The 22,355-nt window shown below is 43.3% G+C and overlaps 1 protein-coding gene across 1 annotated transcript; it reads right to left on the bottom strand.

Moving 5' to 3' along the window:
* Positions 1 to 16,050: 16,050 nt before the first annotated feature.
* On the bottom strand, positions 16,051 to 18,837 carry LOC109769197 (uncharacterized). The gene is made up of 9 exons (XM_073509615.1): positions 18,533 to 18,837; positions 18,133 to 18,447; positions 17,915 to 18,052; positions 17,699 to 17,788; positions 17,578 to 17,603; positions 17,449 to 17,493; positions 17,239 to 17,310; positions 16,744 to 16,877; positions 16,051 to 16,235 (listed from the first exon to the last, which is right to left on the bottom strand). Exons 1-9 carry the CDS (start codon positions 18,724 to 18,726, stop codon positions 16,179 to 16,181), a joined length of 1,071 nt encoding a protein of 356 aa, XP_073365716.1. The 5' UTR covers positions 18,727 to 18,837; the 3' UTR covers positions 16,051 to 16,178.
* Between the last annotated feature and the right edge of the window lie 3,518 nt (positions 18,838 to 22,355).

Raw genomic sequence — 22,355 nt, 5'->3', positions numbered from 1 at the left:
TCAAGCTCCACTTACACATCAGGAAAGAACAAGAGCTCCATAAGTTCATAATAGAAGACGAGGAATCGGACCATTACATAAAGGATAACCTTCTGGAAAGTCCACAAAAAATAGATACTACATTACTATGGGAGTAGGGCGTTTCGGTACCCAGGCTCATCTGCACCCGGTTAGAAAAAAAATCATAAAAAATCAGAAATAATCAAAAAATTCCAAAAATTTTATGTGAGGTAGACAATTTGATGCGTGAGGTCCGCTCCAAATTGCAAGTCATTTGGACAAATGAGCAGCTCTCAGAAAAAATAAGACAAATCGGGCCAGTACATGAACAATAACTTTTTTACATACCCTCAATTTGTCTTTTTTTCAGAGAGCTCCTCGGATGTCCAAATGACTTGGAAATTGGAGCGTACCTCACGCAGCAAATTGTCTACCTCAAAAAAATTGGAATCTTTTGAATTTTTCTAGTATTTGTTTTGATTTTTTTCGTCGGCGCGGGTGCAGATGAGCTCGGGTGCAGAGATGGCTTTTCCGTTACTCAGTTACTATGACCATACCATAAGTTGCATTGCAAGTAGCAGTTGTCTGTGCAAACACGCCACCATATAATTCCAAAATTAGTCAAACAAGGGACAAACAATGTATAATGGAAGAAGTAAGGACAAAACAAACAATGATTTCTAAGTGCAGAAAGTGAAGGCATCCATCTACAAAAGGAGGCAAGGCAGCTTAACAACCAGTTCACAAACAATGTATTCTCCGACAATAAGTGTAAATGAATGCATGGTAGAACTTCTGCAAGAATTGTAAAAAGATATTATTGTTCTTCAGAAGAACTCGACCAACAATCACTGGTAGAAAAAAGGCCTTTAGTCCCGGTTCGCAAAGGCCTTTAGTCCCGGCTGTGCAACCGGGACTAAATATGCGCGACTAAAGACCCCCCCTTTAGTCGCGCCTCTTACGAACTGCGACTAAAGGCTTTAGTCCCGGTTCTCGTGGCTAACCGGAACTAAAGGCCCGTCCTTTAGTCCCGGTTCTCGTGGCTAACCGGGACTAAAGGCCTCCTCCGCAGGTTTAGGGTTTTAGCCCCCCTAAACCTGGTTTTATTTCGAATTTTTTTAATTTTTTTATTTTTAAATTTCTGAATTATTTTAACCTCTAATCTCTAATCACCACCCCTCATCACTGCTCAATTTAACCTCTAATCTCTAATCACCCCTCATCATTCCAAATCATCTAACTTTCCGGACGGTCACCCATCCTCTCACTACTCCAGCCTGAGCACGCTTAACTTCCGGGTTCTATTCTCCCTCGTTTCCAAGTCTGCACTTGTTGTTTTCCTGACAATAGTAGGATGTCAATTCTATTAACCCTCAGGAATTTAGCTTGAGCATGAAGTGACACATTTCACTGTTTGAGTTTGAAACTATTGTTTTAAAAAACAATAATTATTTAGTAACACTAATATTTCTGGAATAATTAGTTTGACCATTGTTTGACCACTGTTTGACCACAGTTTGACCAGATTTGACCAAAATTTAAAAAAAAACTGAAATAATTATTTAGTAACACTAATATTCTAGAATAATTAGTTTGACCATTGTTTGACCACAGTTTGACCACAATTTGAATTTTTTTGAATTTTTTTGCCTCTCCAGATCTTAAAAGCCCCGTATATTTTTTTGTTAGGTTTTTGAGGATTTTGAAAATGTTTAACGGGGTTCCCCCGGTTAAATTCGGATGTAACTTTTCGAGTAGATGATTTTTCATATAAAAAACTTTTTCATCCGAGTTCGTATGCAAAAGTTATGCCCATTTTAAGAAATTCCAGAGAGATTTTGCAAATAAAGTCAAAATTCATATTTGTTAATTTTCCCAACAACTAGACCACATATCACATGGGAAACTTATTTTATTTTATTTTTTTGACATTTCCATCATTTTCTTTTGGTTTTTCTAAAACTGAAAAGGCGATCGGGGGGGGGGGGGGGTAGAGTTTGAAAATGAGGCCTCAAATCCCTTTAGTCGCGGTTGGCCAGACCAACCGGGACTAAAGGTCACCTTTAGTCCCGGTTGGTCTGGCCAACCGCGACTAATGGTTCGGCCATTAGTCGCGGTTGGCCAGACCAACCGGGACTAAAGGTCTAACCTTTAGTCCCGGTTGGTCTGGCCAACCGCGACTAAAGGCCTTCGGGCCAGCCTGAGGACCTTTAGTCCCGGTTGGCCAGGCCAACCGGGACTAAAGCCCCTCCCGTCCGCCAGCTGTCGACCGAGCGCGCTGGGCCCAGATAGTTGGTCGCGGGTCTCCTCCCGAACCGCGACTAAAGACCCCTTTGGTCGCGGTTCGATTATTTTGGGGACTAATGGGGGCGTATGGAAGCCTCTTTTTCTACTAGTGAATAAGCATCACTAGAACAAAGAAAAAACAAACAAAAACTGACATGGTCGATGATATATAATAAATCTGATTTAGTTCTGATCCATGATCCCCTTACAACTTAACACACGACACCAAGCATTTGGAAACACGGTTGTAATGTCACTCTCCATGGTGATAACATAACACTACTAAAAGTAGTTCTAGCTAGGAGACATGCAAATTTCAAGTTTGTAACATAACATAGCTCGGCGCTCCAACACAATAGGCAGCAAATCGACTCAACGGAGCGCCACGAGTAATGCCCGCTCAGTTAGCCATCAACTTGGCGCTGCAAGATCCAGCTTCCATTTCAGTCACCAACTCCTGCACTCCAACAAATACTCCATCAAGTTATTAGTGCCCAAATAGCTAGCTGCATTTTTGCTTGCCAGAAAAAGATACATTACAAAGCTAGAAAGGTGCCGATATTTCTCGTGGATGGAGAAAGGCAAAACCTACTGGTAAGTGGTAAAGTACTTGGCAAAACATCAGGGACCAGTAAATTGTTCAGTAAGATTGGATATTTTGGCAGGAAACTATGTAAAGTGAAAAAAAGTACTATGTACACTACTAGAAAAAGGCCTACTAATGGCGCACCAGTTTTGCCTACTAATGGCGCACTACTGGTGCGCCACTAGTACCACGCCACTAGTATTTTTTACTAATGGCGCACCAGTGATGCGCCATTAGTATCTGGTATACGAGGCCACGGTGCGCCATTAGTATAGGCCACTGGTGCGCCATTAGTATAGGCCACGGTGCGCCATTAGTATTTTTGAATTTTGAAGGCGGGAAAATAGTAGTGGCGCACCGTCTAACCCCCACTGTGCGCCATTGCTATTTTTGAATTTGGATCTGGATCGCGATTTTTGTGCCCTTTTTTGCTCTTTTTTTGCTCGTTTTTTTGCACAATATTATTTCAAATTTTGTTCCTGTTTTTGGATCTTGTACGTTCTTTTGCCGGAGAGGAGTTCGCCGGAGAGAAGGAGGAGGAGGTCACCGGAGAGGCGCTCGCCTACATCGCCGGAGAGGAGGAGGAGGTTGCCGGAGAGGAGTTCACCGGAGCATCGGAGAGGAGGAAGGAGAAACCATGAGGGGATGGGAGGAGAGGAGGGAGGAGGAGCTCACCGGAGAGGAGGGAGGAGGAGCTCACCGGAGAGGAGGGAGGAGAAACCGTGAGGGGAGGGGAGGGGAGGAGAGGAGGGAGGAGGAGGTCGCCGGAGAGGAGGAGGAGGTCGCCGGAGAGGAGGAGGAGGAGGTCGCCGGAGAGGAGGAGGGTAGTATGGTGGAGGAGAGAAGGGAAGATGGAGTGGAGGAGAGGTGGAGTGGAGGAGAAGAATGAACAGGTAAGGAGGAGAGGACCACGCCCAGCCATATATACGGCATAGTAATGGCGCACCGTGGGCAGGTGCGCCATTACTAACTTTTTTTATTTTTTTGATTTATTTTGAATTTTGAAGGCGGGAAGATACTAATGGCGCACCACGGGCAGGTGCGCCATTAGTAACTTTTATTTTTATTTTTTTGACTTATTTTGAGTTTTGAAGGCGGGAAGATAGTAATGGCGCACCATGGGCAGGTGCGCCATTAGTAAGTTTAATTTTTTTTGCCTCTCCAGATCTTAAAAGTCCTGTATCTTTTTTTCTATTAGGTTTTTGAGGATTTTGAAAATGTTTAACGGGGTTCCCCTAACTAGTAATGGCGCACCACTCCCACGGTGCGCCATTAGTAGTTTTGAAAAAATTTAAAAAAAAAATTTACTAATGGCGCACCGTGGATGTGGTGGTGCGCCATTAGTATTTTACACACTAATGGCGCACCACATCCACGATGCGCCATTAGTTTCCATATTGGCTATAGCTGTTTTTATAGTAGTGTGTATTACCAGTTCAGTCAGTTGCCTTTTCCTATCAGGATTATCTTCCTCGGCAGTCATCAAAACTTCTCCTGAAATCCTTTTCCTTCCAACAGAATGCTTGATTGGGCCTGCCCAAGCATCAATACCATTTAGGATCGCCAGAGTAAGTATTATCAGCACTTCTTGATTCAATCTTCACACATAATATTCTCTTTACGGTCAACATCTCAGAATGTGTCGGAAGGGCATTTAAGATCAGAAATCAAGAGGCTAAACTCAACTCACTTCCATTTTTCATGAGATGGTGGAACATTATCTAGATCTATACCATAAAAATGAGCATGTCCATGTAGCATACGGTTTGCGGTACATACGCTAATCAGCCCCCAGATTCAAGTGCAATCTCGCAACTATTATGGGTGTACAGAAATAGAAGAAAGAAAGCAGCTGACAACTGCAAGAATCAGAAAACCTCCACGGTTTTCAGAAAATAGTTTGCAATAGAACCAAGTGGTAAGAGGCCAGCAGCATATCAACATGGTGGTTACAGAACACGGCAGGTAGAATATTATTAACAGTGATGGAGTTTCTCTGACAAGTGACAACTAATAATACTAATAATTTCAGGTATCAGTATGTGCAGATGGAGTTTCAACATGGTATGAAAAACTGTTGAGGGTGTTCAGTTAACTTACCTGCATTTGAGGCAGATGTGATCCAAGGTGTTCTAAAAGGCTGTGAGACTGCACCACCTGTGAAGAGTTAGAAATTATGCTTATAACCTATTGATTAGTTCATTGGTATTCTCTAACACTGAGCCATTATAGGGTTCCACGAATTTAAAATACTTCACCTGAAAATGCAACTGATGAGCACCAAGTACATTTAGGCCTACCTGTACAACTTGGAGCACCTGAAACGAATTTTGCGGTTAGAAACAACGACATGTTGCCAAGAACTATGTTCCAAGTTCCAACTAATTTACCTGCATTTGTCACTGATGAGATCCCAGGGTTTTTAGAAGGATTTGTCACGGTACTAAACATGGTCTGCAAAAGTGGAGAACCAGAAGCACCTGCAAGCAGTTCGTTAGAAGTGGCATAACAGAGGACTTACGGTAAATGTTTCTAGCCTAGAACTAACAAGGCATATATCTCATTTATCACATTACAATGGTGTAAATAGCCCTTCACTAGAACATCTGGACTTCTCTTAAGAAGTATGATTTCATATGTTAACTCAGTTGAGCAGTTAGAGATGACAGCCGGTTCCCGGCATTGATAACGTGCAAAGAACAACGTCCAGCTTAATTGCATTGGAATGCTTTTATGAATTACCATGCCCATGTGCATAGATAATGTACATAACATGTGAGCAACCAACAGAAGAATAACAGAATACGGAACTTAGCCTAGGAATGAGCTGAAGAAATCATGGTGTACGAGCCACTTCAATGAAATACTCCATGTATAAACCTAGCCTAGGAATACAAAAGCAACCATGATAAATGTGTGCAGTGAGAGCATAAAAGTGGTTTGTAACAAAGATGAATGAGAAAATTAACAAGCAAGATACAAGGCGTCAAAGTCAGATGAGTTAACTCAGTTTCACACCAGCGTAATATAAGGGTCAGAAAACTGTGAATTAATTAAATTACCTTCATTTGCATTTGACTGAAGCGGCGGCTCTTGATGGAGCTCCGGAATTTTACCGGATTTTAAACATCCCTCTAAATGTTAACAAGTGAGTTTATCAGCACACAGCAACTCACATAGCCAAAGAGATTTCCGCAAACAAAGCAGATACTCCCTCCGTCCCATAATATAAGAGTGTTTTTGACACTACACTATGGGACGTAGGGAGTAGATATTATCACATATTTTCTTTGCAAACTGGAACTAGATGGTCAGAGACTAGTTTTACCAATAAGATCCGCCATCCAGTTGAGTGCATCATCGAGCAATCCTGCCATTCAAAACATAGCAAACATTAACTGCCGTACATGTGGAGAGTTTAGGAGAGGGGTGTTGCTTTCATAGGAAGATTTCATTCATACCAGGAGGTGGACTTGAAGACAGCAGGCTGCAAGAAGCAAGGAATATGTGTGAATGTCAAATGAAAACTTAGAGACAGCACTGAGGTACTGAGGACAGCTTCATATGATGATAATTAATCAAGTTGCAAGTACCTCCTCTTCCTGTTGAGAAAGCACTTGGCAATAGCATCTGGTTTTGGCCACCGGGATCGTTCCCTCCGGTGGCACCTTGGACGATAGGGACTGGCAAATTAAACGAGATCATGGATGGGATGATCAGATTTGACATGTCGTTATTTTCAATTTCGATTTCAGAAAAAATTCAGCACCAACCGAAATCACTGAAATTCAGTGAACGTTTGAAATTTTTGAAAACTATTTGAATTTCTGTGGGTACTACAGAAATTGCCAAAATATTTTGGGCGAAGCGTAAATATTTCGGCGTCTGCTGAATTTAATGAAATTCAGTGAATTTCATTGAAATTTCACTGAAAGTGAAAACCATTACTAGAACGTGCACCAAACAGTAAAAAATTGGAGGGATGAATTATACAGTAACGACTCACGCGATGGGAAGCACGTCCCGCGGGAGACCTGGGCCGGCAGGCAATTGTAAGTTGCGCCTCAATTCCGGAGTGTCAAGAGCCCAGGCTTCGACAATGAACGATGCCTTCTCCCTCACCAGCATCCAGTCCAGAGACTCCCTGCAACACATGGTTCATCTGAGGCTAAACAACAAGTAGAAAAGCATGTCCCTGCGGTGGGAGTATTTTATCAGGCACGTACCTGAATTGCGGCGAGTGGAGTGTGTACCGGAGGATGGAGGAGAGCTTGGCGCTGCGACTGCAGAGGGACGTCAGGAAGCGGAGGTCGCCGTGCGCGGAGTCGGTCACGAGACCGCTCTTGGAGCACGCGGCGACGTTGTCCAGGGCCCGGAGCATGTGGAGGAAGAAGATGAGGGAACGGACCTCCCGGCCCCGGTCCTTGGACGCCGGCGGCAGGAAGCGCCTGATGTAGTTGAGGGCTTCGCTCCACCGGCCCCAGATCAGCAGCTGCCGGAGATGTAGCTTGCTCATCTGCACACCCGACTCGCGCACAACGCTGCATTGCATGCACGGCGGGAGCGCATTAGCGGCGAGGAGACGACGAGCAAGCGAAACGACGGGCGGCGTACCTATCGTAGGCGGTGTCGAAGCCCTGTTGCCGGAGGTAGATGAGGAGCCGCCGGTTGCGGAGCCGCCTCACGGAGGGATAGTCATGGAGCTTGCCGCTGCCGAGGGCTATGGTCTCCATCGGCTTGCCGCTGACGAGGTCCATGATCTCCTTCGTCTCGCCGCTGCCGAGCTCCATGATCTCCTTCCGTTCCATGCAGCACAGGGTCTCGCTAGTGATTTTGGAGAACAAAACGCGAGGTTCGATTTGGGGGAGCGACGCCTGGTATATGCGGGACCCACCCGCCGTTCCCCTCTCCCTCTCCCTCTCCCCTCTAGTGCCCTCTCCCTCCCTGTACCGGGAGCCCGGGACCAACACTTCTCTCTTTTTCCCCCGAAAATATTAGAGAGCTTTTTTCCGGAAATTGCTTTTGGAGGCCCAGCTCGATGGAGTCGTTCAAATGCAAAATTCATAATTCGTAAAGGAATATATTTTTATATTTCAAAAAACTATGAAAAATATACAGACATAGATGAAGGCATAATGCACAAGTGTGTAAATTTTCAGGACGAAATACGTTGAAACGAGGGTTGTGTAAAAAAGAAAAACAATTCGGCCTTTTAACACATGATACTATTCACCCCCGAGACCATGAACTTGTCTCTTTTGTACAGATCGTATTTCAACATATTTCATCCTGAAATTTTACACACATACACCTCAGATGCTTGCTTACTTGTACAAAAAAAAAATCAGATTTTTCTGAAACAAAAAATTTTGAATTTTTCAAAAATTCGGCCTCCATGGAGGCTGAGATCCAAAACGCCACTCTCGCTTTATTCAAGAAAACATTCCTCGCACAATCAACTGAGGGAACGTTGGGTCATTTCTAAAAAAAGGGAGAGCATTTGGTTGCGTGGTCATCCACCATAGGGACCGAAAGGGTCGTGATTTCCTATACATGGAGAAGCATTCTTAAGGCCGTTAGTTTCCTCAAGGAGGGCATTGTGTGGCGTGCACAACAGAACTTCTGCATCAAATGTAAAAATTGTTATTGTTCTTCAGAAGACCTCAACCAACAACAAGCAGCAATGGAAACAAAGAAAAAAACAAAATAAAAACTGACTTGGTCGATGATATTATAATAGATCTGATTTAATTCTTATTCACCACCCTTACAACTTAACATAGCACCAAGCACTTGGAAACACAGTTGTAATGTCGCTCTCCATCACTAGTAGGAAAAGGGGCTTTTACCCCGGTTCATAAGGGCCTTTAGTCCCGGTTCAGGAACCGGGACTAAAGGGTCGTTACTAATGCCCTAGCCCTTTAGTCCCGGTTCTTACACGAACCGGGACTAAAGGCCGTCCACGTGGCCGGTGCGGGGAGCCCAGGCAGGAGGGCCTTTGGTCCCGGTTGGTGCCACCAACCGGGACCAATAGGCATCCACGCGTCAGCACCTGGCAGGAGCTGAGGTTTTTGTTTTTTTTTGAAGGGGGGGGGGGGTTGGGGGTTTTGGGGGGTTAATTTAGGTTGTTATTAGGTAGCCATTAGAGAGAAGTGTCCTCTCTTATATCTCCGTGCTTGGTTTACCAACGCTACGTACTGCTATGCCTAAACATGGCTTAGATTGAAGTGAAGGCAACATGTGCTGCATGTCGAAAGTAATACTAATCCGGACTTGATCAAGTTTGGATTGTACTACTTTCGACACGCACCACATGCATGTTGCCTTCACTTCAATCCAATCCATGTTCATTTCACCCGCTGATATATAATAACTCTTCATGCACGCATCATGCATCATCATATATAATAACAAGTCCTACTAATCATCATCATACAACTTCTACTCGTTATTAATAACAAGTCATACGATCATCATCCTCATAGTCATCGAACCAACCCTACTTAATTGTTCTTAGCACATGATCATCAGTATTAGGTAGGACCGAAATACCCTCTTTAAGGTAAAATAGCATAAAACAATATAGACCATGACTCTCCATTATGGAGAATGGAGATCATCCTGTCTTCAATTCTTGCGCCTCGCTTCCTTTTGCTTCCAAGAAGCTCCTTGCGACTGTCCATACATTTTTTTCCATTCTTTGATTTGCATGTCTCCACTTCTTTTAGAAATCCGGTATGGACAGTTGAGATTCGTAGGATGACTTGGTTGTATATTCAAAACATCAAGCCTACCATTCTGATACATCAAATGAGGCACACAATCCTCTGGGATTATCTGTTGAAAACATAGTAATAACTTCATAGTTAGCAATGATAATGCACTAGTTTTAGAACTATGCAAAATATGCACGGATGTCGTAATAGTAAGAAATCTTACCAGGGTATCTCCATAGTAGTTACCGTAGTTCAACACGTGCACTAGTGGCACGTATGGAGCACCATAATGATGAGGAGTTTGATTGTAGATATTGTAATTCTCAATATCAGTACAAAATCCGACCAGATGAGTTTTCTCCTTATAAGTTAACTCAGAGCCATCGGTGTAGTAGGTTCTGTCTACCATGTTCCGCACATTGTTTGAACAATCAAAATAAGCTGTCAATGAAAATAAGCTGTCAACTATTTTGAAATGAACAATATAAATTAGCTAATAACTATGTTTGAGAAACTCACATAGCGGTAGAATTGGAGGCGTATCAATAAGGACCCAAATGTCCATATTGTCTTGTTCGATGTCAGGATCACCAAGATCCATGGTGACAAGCATACCCTCATCAAAACCATACATCTTGCAAAATGCTTCCCAATTTTTGCAACCAAAATGGGTTACGCTCTCAGAATTATACAACTTTACTTCAAAATCTATATCATGATGGGTCCTTAGGTGAATTTTCTTTGTTTCCATACTTTCATGGTCTTCAAAACCCATCCTCTCCAAGACGTAGCGTCTTGCATGGCATGGGATAAGCTAGCCGAATTGTAAAAGATGAAAAGTACACGTTGAAATAGTTGAAGTCGTGCTTAATTACGAAAAAATAACACTTGTCGTCGTTGCGTACCGTTTCAACATCGAACGTCTCCTCCAGCTTAATACTGAAGCGCCGATCTTCGTCCAGGTGAGGCCTGTCGCACTAACCTCGGTCGTCGTGGCACCAGTCGCACTCCCTAGGGAGACTTTCGTCGTCCGAGTACGACATTTCCTATGTTCATATATAATTCAAATATTAAACATCTACAATTAAATATATGTACTAAAAAACCTAAGTTAGATCATTATTATTCATCACGGGTTGACTATCGGTTTGTCGAGTCTTTTCTTGAAAACTCTCAGCTCACGTGGTGTATACATTCGACCGTTGGTGATGGTCGCTCCTCCCTTTGTCCCCGTGTGCATTACACCAAAATGTCTAGCTAGCACACGGGAACAAAGGAGAAGCGACCCCCACGACAACAGTCGGGATTCTTCGTCCTCTCATATATATATGGTGGAACTCTTCCTCACTGATTCCTCTCTGACATTTGCGACCATCGGTGATGGTAGCTCCTCCTTTCGTTCTCGAGTGCATTACACCAAATTGTCTAGCACACGGGAACGAAGGAGAAGCTACCCCCACGACAACAGTCGGGATTCTTCGTCCTCTCATATATGGTGGAGACTCGACAGACTTACAGTCAACCCGAAATATCGTTTAATTATCTTTCTAAAAGAGGATTTGGCTGGTCTCATCTCGATGTCGGAGGGGGCGGTGACGGGGACGACGGCGGGGATGATCGAGGGACCGGGGGGGCTCCTAGATTTCTGCGAAAACAAAAACCCTATAAGCTATCAACTAATCATAGTGCTCTCCAATTTTAGCATTCAAAGTAGGATCGGAGTAGTTTTCCACTTTGAGCATTCAATAAGCAAAATCAAATCACAAAATAAAGTAGTATTCAAATTAGGATGCATTCAATTATAAGCAAAACTACATCATCTCCATGTGTCCGTACATCGCCGAATATTATCACTAATACACCTCGAATACTATCATACATATAGCATCGCTAGTACAGCTAGAACAGTAGCGCCCGACGGACATCGGCGCGGGCGGTGGACACCCAAAGGGACGGAACCATCACAGGATCATAGCTCCAGTGAGATCCCTGAAGAACCTGCCAGGTATTGTCGAACCTGCCCTCCAACGCAACCATGTAGCGACGGACGTGCTGGTCCTCCTCGCTGACACGGTGACGTACCACCTCCGCGGTGTCCGGAAGCCTCGGCACCGTCACTGGCCCACGCGAGCGCCACCAAACAAGGATCGGGTCAACGACGGGCTGGTTCCTCACCAACCTACGCCCACCGGAAGGTAGCACCTCCCAAAACCAGCCCGGCGGAGCCCAGTCCCGGACATGGCCCCTCTGATCAAGCCGGCCTCCTCCGCCGAGTCGACGACGAGGATGCGGGATAGGCATCGTCGACGTCGATGCGGGAATAATTGCTTTAACTAAAAAAACAAACTAGTTCTATTAATTTCCTTACTATAAATAGAATAAAGTAGTACTTACTACAAATAAACTAGCTAGTAATTTAACTAGTTCTATTATTTTTCTAACTAGTAATTTAACTAGTACTTACTACAAACACTTTCTAAGTAGTACTTACAAAAAGTTATCGGGGAGGGGGGGTACATATATCGACAACGACATACCCGATAAAAAATAAGAAGAGGAAGAAGACAAAAAAAAGAGGAGAAGAAGAAAGGAATAGAGGAGGAGATCGAAGAAAAAAAATAAAAAAAGAGGAGAAGAAGAAGGAATAGAGGAGAAGAAGAAGAAATAGAATAATACCTCTATTTCTTCTTCTTCTACTCTTTTTTTTCTTCTTTTTCATCTTCTTATTTATTTTTCCTCTACTTCCTCTCCTCTTCTTCTTATTATTCTTCTTCTTCTCCTTCTTCCTCTTCTTATTTTCCTTTTTTCTCTCCTTCTTTTTCTTCTAAATATGAACATACACAAATGACTTCTAAATATGAAAAATCTAAACTACACATCTAAATTAATACATCTAAATTACAACAACTAAATTAACTACACATGTAACTTGAATCTCTACAAATCTAATTAGTACACAACTAAATTACACAACTAAATTAACTAAATTAACTACACATCTAATTAGTACTATAGCTAGGGGGCGCGGCGGCAGCGGCGGCGGCCATTACAGGGAGGAGGAGGGGATCGGGGCGGCGCTCACAGGGTGGCGGAGGGCGACGGCGACCGCGGCGGGCCGGGGGCGGAGGGCGGCGATGGTGACGTATACGGGGCGACGGCTCGGGGGCGCGCGGCGGAGGCCGACGGCGACGGCGGCGGGAGCCTGGCGGCGTAGATCGAGCTCGCGGCGTCGTCGGGCGGGGGGACACTGGCGATGGAAATCAGAAAATTTCCAAAGTGCTACTTATATAGCAAAGGCTTTGGTCCCGGTTGGTGGCTCCAACCGGAACCAATACCCACCCTTTGGTCCCGGTTGGTGCCACCAACCGGGACTAAAGGCCTCTTTTCACCAGCGCAAAGGGCGGGAAGCAGAGGGCTTTGGTCCCGGTTGGTGGCACCAACCGGGACCAAAGGGGAGCATTGGTTCCGGTTGGAGCCACCAACCGGGACTAATGTGCTGGCGCGGTGCGGTGGGAAGTTTAGTCCCACCTCGCTAGCTGAGAGAGCTCAACACCTGTTTATAAGCTGCGCTGCAGCTCAGGTGCTAAGCTCCTCTCTAATATGCAGGCATTATACATGCCTACCATTGTCATTGCCATGTTGGGCCTATTGGGCCTGCGGGCCTGCATCCTGGCCCATGTGCAGATGGGTTTCTAGTCGTATGCAGGCTGTGTGGCCCATTAGGCGGCATTTTTTTTATTTTTTCCAGTTTTTTTTTGAATTATTTATTTTCTTCTGATTTTTGCTTTATTTTTTTATTCTTTTTGCTTTTAGCTCAGAATAATTATAAACTTTCTGTTAATCCATTAGTTTCCAAATTTGAATAGTTTAAATTTCATCCGGAAACTCGTGTGTTACAAAGGGATTTCATTTTTTAAACCTAATTTGAACTCCTGACTTTTTGTGTGTTCAAAATGCACCATTCAAAGCCACATCATCATTTTTCAATCCTTTCTGACTTCATTTGTTATTTTTCATGCATTTACTAATTATTTTGAGCTATAAGACCCTAAAATTGAAAAGCATTTTAAATGAACTCTGAGAAGGTTGAAAGTTGGCATGATATCATCATTTCATCCACATAGCATGTGCAAGAAAGTTGAGAGGGTTACGGCAAAAACTGGATGCACTTCGTGTACAAAACGGACAATCTCTTTCAAAGTATGAGGATTTCATCCGGAAACTCGTCTGTTACAAAGGGACTTCATTTTTTAAACCTTATTTAAACTCCTGACTTTTTGTGTGTTCAAAATGCACCATTCAAAGCCACATCATCATTTTTCAATCCTTTCTGACTTCATTTGTTATTTTTCATGCATTTACTAATTATTTTGAGCTATAAGACCCTAAAATTGAAAAGCATTTCAAATGAACTCTGAAAAGGTTGAAAGTTGGCATGATATCATCATTTCATCCACATAGCATGTGCAAGAAAGTTGAGAGGGTTACGGCAAAAACTGGATGCACTTCGTGTACAAAACGGACAATCTCTTTCAAAGTATCAGGATATCATCCGAAAACTCGTGTGTTACAAAGGGATTTCATTTTTTAAACCTTATTTGAACTCCTGACTTTTTGTGTGTTCAAAATGCACCATTCAAAGCCACATCATCATTTTTCAATCCTTTCTGACTTCATTTGTTATTTTTCATGCATTTACTAATTATTTTGAGCTATAAGACCCTAAAATTGAAAAGCATTTCAAATGAACTCTGAAAAGGTTGAAAGTTGGCATGATATCATCATTTCATCCACATAGCATGTGCAAGAAAGTTGAGAGGGTTACGGCAAAAACTGGATGCACTTCGTGTACAAAACGGACAATCTCTTTCAAAGTATCAGGATTTCATCCGGAAACTCGTGTGTTACAAAGGGATTTCATTTTTTAAACCTAATTTGAACTCCTGACTTTTTGTGTGTTCAAAATGCACCATTCAAAGCCACATCATCATTTTCAATCCTTTCTGACTTCATTTGTTATTTTTCATGCATTCACTAATTATTTTGAGCTATAAGACCCTAAAATTGAAAAGCATTTCAAATGAACTCTGAGAAGGTTGAAAGTTGGCATGATATCATCATTTCATCCACATAGCATGTGCAAGAAAGTTGAGAGGGTTACGACAAAAACTGGATGCACTTCGTGTACAAAACGGACAATCTCTTTCAAAGTATGAGGATTTAATACGGAAACTCGTCTGTTACAAAGGGATTTTATTTTTAAAACTTATTTGAACTCCTGACTTTTTGTGTGTTCAAAATGCACCATTCAAAGCCACATCATCATTTTTCAATCCTTTCTGACTTCATTTGTCATTTCTCATGCATTTACTAATTATTTTGAGCTATAAGACCCTAAAATTGAAAAGCATTTCAAATGAACTCTGAAAAGGTTGAAAGTTGGCATGATATCATCATTTCATCCACATAGCATGTGCAAGAAAGTTGAGAGGGTTACGGCAAAAACTGGATGCACTTCGTGTACAAAACGGACAATCTCTTTCAAAGTATCGGAATTTCATCCGGAAACTCGTCTGTTACAAAGAGATTTCATTTTTTAAAACTTATTTGAACTCCTGACTTTTTGTGTGTTCAAAATGCACCATTCAAAGCCACATCATCATTTTCAATCCTTTCTGACTTCATTTGTTATTTTTCATACATTTACTAATTATTTTGAGCTATAAGACCCTAAAATTGAAAAGCATTTCAAATGAACTCTGAAAAAGTTTTCTTTCTACTTACAACAAAAAACTTATTTATTTTATTTCTAATTATGAATGTCTTTTACTTTAATTATTTTATTTTTATTTATTTTACTGCTGCTATTTTTATTTATTTTACTTGCTGCTATTTTTACTTAATTAATTAAGGTTTATTTATTGTAGTTACTATAGTTTATTTTATTTTATTTTATTTTATTAAGGTTTATTTAGTTTTATTTATTTTATTAAGGTTTATTTATTTTATAAATATAAAAAATGAACATAGATGCACTTATAGAGAAATTTACTATGAATTTTAGTCAAATTTCCTGTATAAGGGCATCTATTTTCACTTTAATAGAAGCTCAACAAGGCATAGAGGGACGAGCTTATAAACTGGTGTGAGCGCCCTTCGGTTGGCGAGGTGGGACTAAACACTGGCCGCAACTAGGACCAGCCTTTAGTCCCGGTTTGTGGTATGAACCGGGACTAAAGGGTGGTGGGCCAGGAGCGTGGCCCATTGGTCCCGGTTTGTACCACCAACCGGGACCAAAGGGTCCATACGAACCGGGACCAATGCCCACGAGGCCCCGGCCGGCCACTGGGCTCACGAACCGGGACCAATGCTCACATTAGTCCCGGTTCGTGACTGAACCGGGGCTAATGTGAAAACTGCCCTGTGACCTAAGCCCTGTTTTCTACTAGTGCATGGTGATAATATAACACTACTAAAAGTAGTTCTAGCTAGGAGACTTCCAAATCTCAAGTTTATAACATAATATAGCTCGATGCTTCAACACAATCGGCAGCAAATCGACTCGAAGGAGCACCGCGAGTAATGCCTGCTCAGTTAGCCATCAAGTTGGCACTGCAAGAGCCAGCTTCCACTTCAGACACCAACTCCTGCACTCCAACAAGTACTCCATCAAGTTAACCGTGCCCAAATAGCTAGCTGCAGATGCAGTACAAAGCTAGAAAGGTGCTGATATTTTCCATGGATGGAGAAAGGTAAAACCTACTGATGAGTGGTGAAGTACTTGGCAAAACATCAGGGAACAGTAAATTATTCAGTAAAATGAGCTGGCGAAAGCGCAAACCTAAGATGGATATTCTGGAAAGAAAATAAGTTGGTTTAGACGAATACTATAGTATAGGATTCTCATAGGAAAATTTTCTTTTGAGCCATTGGGTCTATATAGGAATGGATTCCTAATTCCTATCCTTCACATTTTAATTAATAAAGAAAAAAATTAACTCAGACCTAATGGGTAAACTCCAATCCTATGAAACAAATGAAATATCTTCTCCTTGTAGGAATTGAGATACATGTCATCTCATTTTCTATGACTTTAATATTCCTATGAAGCAAAGGAAACATAATAAAACTAAAACAATGTATGCCAAGCATTACCAGTTCAGTCCGTTGCTTTTTTCTATCAGGATCATCTTCAGCAGTCATCAGATCTTCTCTCTTTTTTCTTCCAACAGAACCCTGACCAGCACTGCTGCTATAACAATCATCTTTTCTAGAATGCTTGATTAGGCCTGCCCAAGCATCAGTACCATTTAGGATCACCAAAATAAGCATTATCAACACTCCTTGATTAAGTCTTTACACAAAATGTTATCTTATCTTAACAGTCAACATTTCAGAATCTGCCGGAAGGGCTTTTAGATCAGAAATCAAGAGGCTAAACTCATCTTCATTTTTTATGCGATGGTGGAACATAGCAAAGTCTATACCATAAATATGAGCATGCGCATGCAGCATTCCGTTGCCAGACATTGATAAGAAAGATGAAGTAGAAAATTAACAAGCAAGATACAAGGTATCAAAGTCAGATGAGTTAGCTCAATTTTGTACAGCGTAATCCAAGGTAAGACAACTGAGAAGTAGTTAAATTACCTTCCTTTGCATTTGATTGAAGCGGGCGCCCTTGATGGAGCTCCGGAAGTTTACCAGCTCTTAAACATCCCTCTAAATGTTATCAATTGAATTTATTAGCAACAGAAACTCATATAGAAAAGAGGTTTCAGCAACATCATCAGAAAACTATATATTGTCAGATATGTTCATTACAAAAACTGGAATTAGATGGTCAGAGACTCGCTTTACCAATAAGATCCGCCACCCGGCTGAGTGCATCTTCGGGCAATCCTTCTGTTCAAAACATAGAAAACATTAAGTGCCGCACATATCCAGAGTTTAGGAGAGGGATATTGCTTCCATGCAAAGATTTCATACCAGGATATGGGCTTGGAGGCGGCAGGCTGCATGAAGCAAGGAATATGTGTGAATTACAAGTGAAAACTCAGAGACAGCACTGCGGAATTTAGGACTTGGCAATTAATCAAGTTGCAAGTACCTCCTCTTCCTGTTGAGATAGGACTTGGCAATCGTCGATGCTTTCGCCCGCCGGGATTGTTCCCTCCAGTGACGCCTTGGACAAAGGGGGCTAGCAAATTAAACAAGATCATGTGTGGGATGATCAGATTGACGTGTAGTTTAGTTGGTAATAAAAGTGTGGACCAAACAGTAAAGGATTGAATGAATGAATCCAATACAGCCTACAGGAACCCACCCGATGGGAAGCAAGTTCTGCGGGAGACCTGGGCCACCGGGCAATTGCAACTTGCGCCTCAATTCCGGAGTCTCAAGAGCCCAGTGGTCAACAATCAACGATGCCTTCTTCCTCACCAGCATCCAGTCCAGAGACGCCCTATAAGACACGATTCATCGATCTAAGGCTTAACAACAAGTAGAAGAAGAGTATTTCGAACTATTTTGTTTTGTTAGAACCTGAATTGCGGCGAGTGGAGTGTGTATCGTAGGATGGAGGAGAGCTTGGCGTTGGTACTGGCAAGGGTCCTCAGGAAGCTGAGGTCGCCGCGCACAGAGTCGAGGCCGTCCGTTGAGCACGCGGCGGCGGCGAAGTTGGCCAGAGCCCACAGCTCGTGGAGGAAGAAGAGGAGGGAACGGGCATCGAGGCTCCAGTCGTTCAGCGCCGGCGGCAGGAAGCGACTTATGTAGTCGAGGGCTTCGCTCCACCGGCCCCAGACCACCAGCTGCCGCAAGTGCAGCCTGCTCATCTGCACACCCGACTCGTGCACAACGCTGCGATGCGTACACGGCGGTGGCGCATTAGCGGCAAGTAGATGAGCAAGTGAAACGACGGGCTGGCAGGCGGAGGCGGGCGTACCTATCGTAAGCGGCGTCGAAGCCCTGGAGCCAGAGGTAGACGAGGAGCCGCCGGTTGCGGAGCCGCCTCACGAACGGATAGTCATGGAGCTTGCCGCTGCCGAGGGCTATGGTCTCCATCGGCTTGCCGCTGACGAGGTCCGTGATCTCCTTCGGCTCGCCGCTGCCGAGCTCCATGATCTCCTTCCGTTCCATTGCGCTGGATGCAGCACAGAGGCTCGCTAGTGATTTTGGATTACAAACGCGAGGTTCGATTTTGGGGAGCGACGCCTGGTATATGCGGGACCCACCCGCCGTTCCCCTCTCGCCCCCGCTCCCTCCCTCTCCCTCTCCCCTCTAGTGCCCTCTCCCTCCCTGTACCGGGAGTCCGGGACCACTTTTCTCTTTTTCCCCAGAAAATATTAGAGAGCTTTATTCCGGAAATTGCTTTTGGAGGCCAAGCTCGATGGAGTCGTTCAAATGCAAAATTCAAAATTCGAAAAAAAACTATTTCAAAAAATTATGAAAAAAATACAAACATAGATGAAGGCATAATGCACAAGTGTGTAAATTTTCAGAACAAAATACGTTGAAACGAGGGTTATGCAAAAAAGAAAAAAAATCTAAGGCCTTTTAACACATGATACTATTTTTTTTAGAGAAAAGGTACAAAGGCCCGACTTCAAATTAATGAAGCCATCAACCGGCTAGGATACAATGGTGCTGAATTACAAAGGCCAAGACTTGACCAAAAACTGAAAAATCCATGCCAAATTCACTACAACCAAGAGCAGCAGAGAATAAGGCAGCAAGAAATACTACGATCAAGCCACCGGGGATCTTGCACAGCTAGAACGGTAGGGCCGAAGCCTCCCGGCGACAGCAAAAGCCGTGAACATGAAGATCCAGACCGCGTGAAGGAAACCATCGACTCCACCGCCTGCCGCCTCGGGCCACAGCCGGAGGAGAGACCACTATCTCCCCTTCGTCCAGACCGTGCCGAACACGCGGACGCCCACTGTCGGCCGGCGACCAACCAGCAAACAAAGCGAGGAGCCGCTGAAGGATGCGGAAGAACCCACACGCCACCACCAACGCCGGCAACCAAGGGAACCGAGCACCACCGCCGCCACCCACCACCACGCACCAGGTCCACAACCCCCAACCACCCCTTGAAAGGCGCCTCCAGGAAGGGCCGAGACGCCAGAGCGCCTCCACCGTCCGGCCAAAAAGGCCAAGGCTTTCGCCCGGGGAAGGGAGGAGGAGGAGGGGGACAGATCTGGAAGCTCGACCCGCCCTCAAGAGGGAGAACGGCACCGGACCGCCGCCGTCGTCGAGGTCGATGCGAAATCGACCAGGGGTTTCCCCCGTTCCAAGTCTCCACCGCCCCATCCTCGAAGCCCAGATCTGATGAACCAGCCACCAGATCAGCGAGAGGAGACCACCGCAGGGGGAATGGGCTGGGAGGAAGAAGAGCCGCCCACCGCTGCAGCAAGACCTCGCCGCCCTCACGCCACCCACGCGGCCGGGAGGGACGGTCAGCACCCGCGCGCGTCATCCACCGGAGAAATCGACGCCGCCATCTCCACCCAGGGCCGCCGCCCTGGCTTCCAAAGCTCCTCACGCTGGCGCGAGGCAGCAGATCCTCGCCGCCACCTTCACTGGAAGACGCGTGGCAGCCGGCAGGCTCCTCTGGTGGCGGCGGGGAGGGGGCAGGAGGGAGGAGAGGAGGCGGCGGCTAGGGTTTGGGGGCCGCTCCCGAGTTGCCCGAGAGGGGCAACGCGAGAGCCGGGGGGAAATACCGTATCCACACATGATACTATTCACCCCTAGACCATGAACTTGTCTGTACAGATCGCATTTCAACGTATTTCATCCAGAAATTTTACACACATACATCTCATATGCTTGTTTACTTGTACAAAAAAAAATTCAGATTTTTTGAAACATAAATTTTTGAATTTTTCAAAAATTCGGCCTCCATAGAGGCCGATATCCAAAACGCCTCTCTCGCTTTATTCAAGAAAACATTCCTCGCACAATCAACTAAGGGAACGTTTGGTCTTTTCGAAAGAAAAGGGAGAGGGTTTGGTTGTGTGGTTATCCACCATATGGACCGAAAGGGTCGTGATTTTCTATACATGGAGAAGCATTCTTAAGGCCGTTAGTTTCTTCGAGGAGGGCACTGTGTGGCGTGTGGGCTCTGGTGACAACTGTTGGAAATATGCCTTAGAGACAATAATATTGTTTTATTACTATAGAGTTTCACAATGTGTACACGATATTAAAAGAGAGTGTGCTCACAATATATATTAAAGCACATGGGAAGCACAACATGGCCTATAAACCATGTACTAGCCATACCCGCGCGGCGGCACGCCGCGCCTGGTCAATGTATTGCAGTGAAATTTATTGCGTATAAGAACAAAGAAATAGCAACATATTATGTTAGTATTGCCGACTTGCAGGGTTTTTTCAAGTCCACCAGAATCTACAGTAAAATATGAATTATATAGCTCTAATAAGGTAAGTAGTGTGCCAAAGCAGATTTTAAAACTTATATATATATATATATATATATATATATATATATATATATATATATATATATATATATATTACATTGAACAGTTGATGTATTTTACAAAGAAAGACGTGTATCTCTACCCTTCTCAAAATATATAGCAGTGGTATATGCAGAAGCGGGACTATAGGGCTTAGAGTATATATGACCAGGATTTGTACTTATAACATTGAAGATCCATCTGGACTTTTCACCCCCGAAGGATGAATTTGGGTTCAGCCGTTCTAATTACCTTGGTGCCTTCACAATGGCACATCGTAATATATAGAAAATAGTGTCAATAAATAGATGACTCTATGAAAAACGATGCTAGGCATGTGCACACAGAGAACCCAATAGCAAGAGTAAAAATGACTGATATATATATTAAACCAAACACTATCAGTCAGATTTTCAGAATTCAGAATACTGATATATTGACAAACACTCGAACAAACCACACATAGAATTTTAGCATAGCCCCCTGAAAAAATGACTTGCTTCTTCGGATAATTCATCTAGCCTTTCCCCACGCAGCGGCACCCAGCGCCCGTCTTATGTATTGCTATATGTGAATTGTGTTTACTCTTTTAAAGAAAGCTTTATTAGTTTAAGGAAAATTATGACACAAAATTATGGATATGAAAAAATAGGATATAAGGAAACAAATTTATTGTCATCACATGTGTTACGATGTACTAGTAGACTGCCCGTGCGTTGCCACGGGCATTTGAAAATTTGTATTGGTTGCATGTAAAATTTTACATACATAGAAAGATAGGCAAAACAAATAAAAAAGTAATTGGAATCTAATTCGCTTGCAATGTACTTCGCTAAAAAAAATTGTAATTCGACCCTATACACCTGATGCACAAAATAAAGAAGGTGGTACACAAACATTGAACTCTTTATTCTGCAATACATTACAAATGATAATAACACTTGAATGCCTTTTTTAGTTCTTAAAATCGATTGCATCATGAAAGCATGTGCATTGTTATTATCCATTAATTAAAATCAACACATGAAGGATTTTTTCCTTTAAACAAATGTTTCAAGATGTTCCAACCAGAAACTTCATTGCAATATGCAATTGGCTGGCAAACTATTACATAATATGAATTTAGGCGCTTGAAACCATACAATTTACCATTTAGAAAGTACTACAGAAAAACACATCTTCTAGAACATGCTACTCCTACCTCTCTTGTGACAGGTAGACATATCAATCTTTGATAACATTTATTGTTTAAAAATTCGTTGGCATTTATTTGTATTTTTG

Source organism: Aegilops tauschii, chromosome 2 (genome assembly GCF_002575655.3).
Source record: "Aegilops tauschii subsp. strangulata cultivar AL8/78 chromosome 2, Aet v6.0, whole genome shotgun sequence".
NCBI classification, from domain to species: domain Eukaryota; kingdom Viridiplantae; phylum Streptophyta; class Magnoliopsida; order Poales; family Poaceae; genus Aegilops; species Aegilops tauschii.
This window is presented reverse-complemented; position numbering and strand designations above follow the sequence as displayed.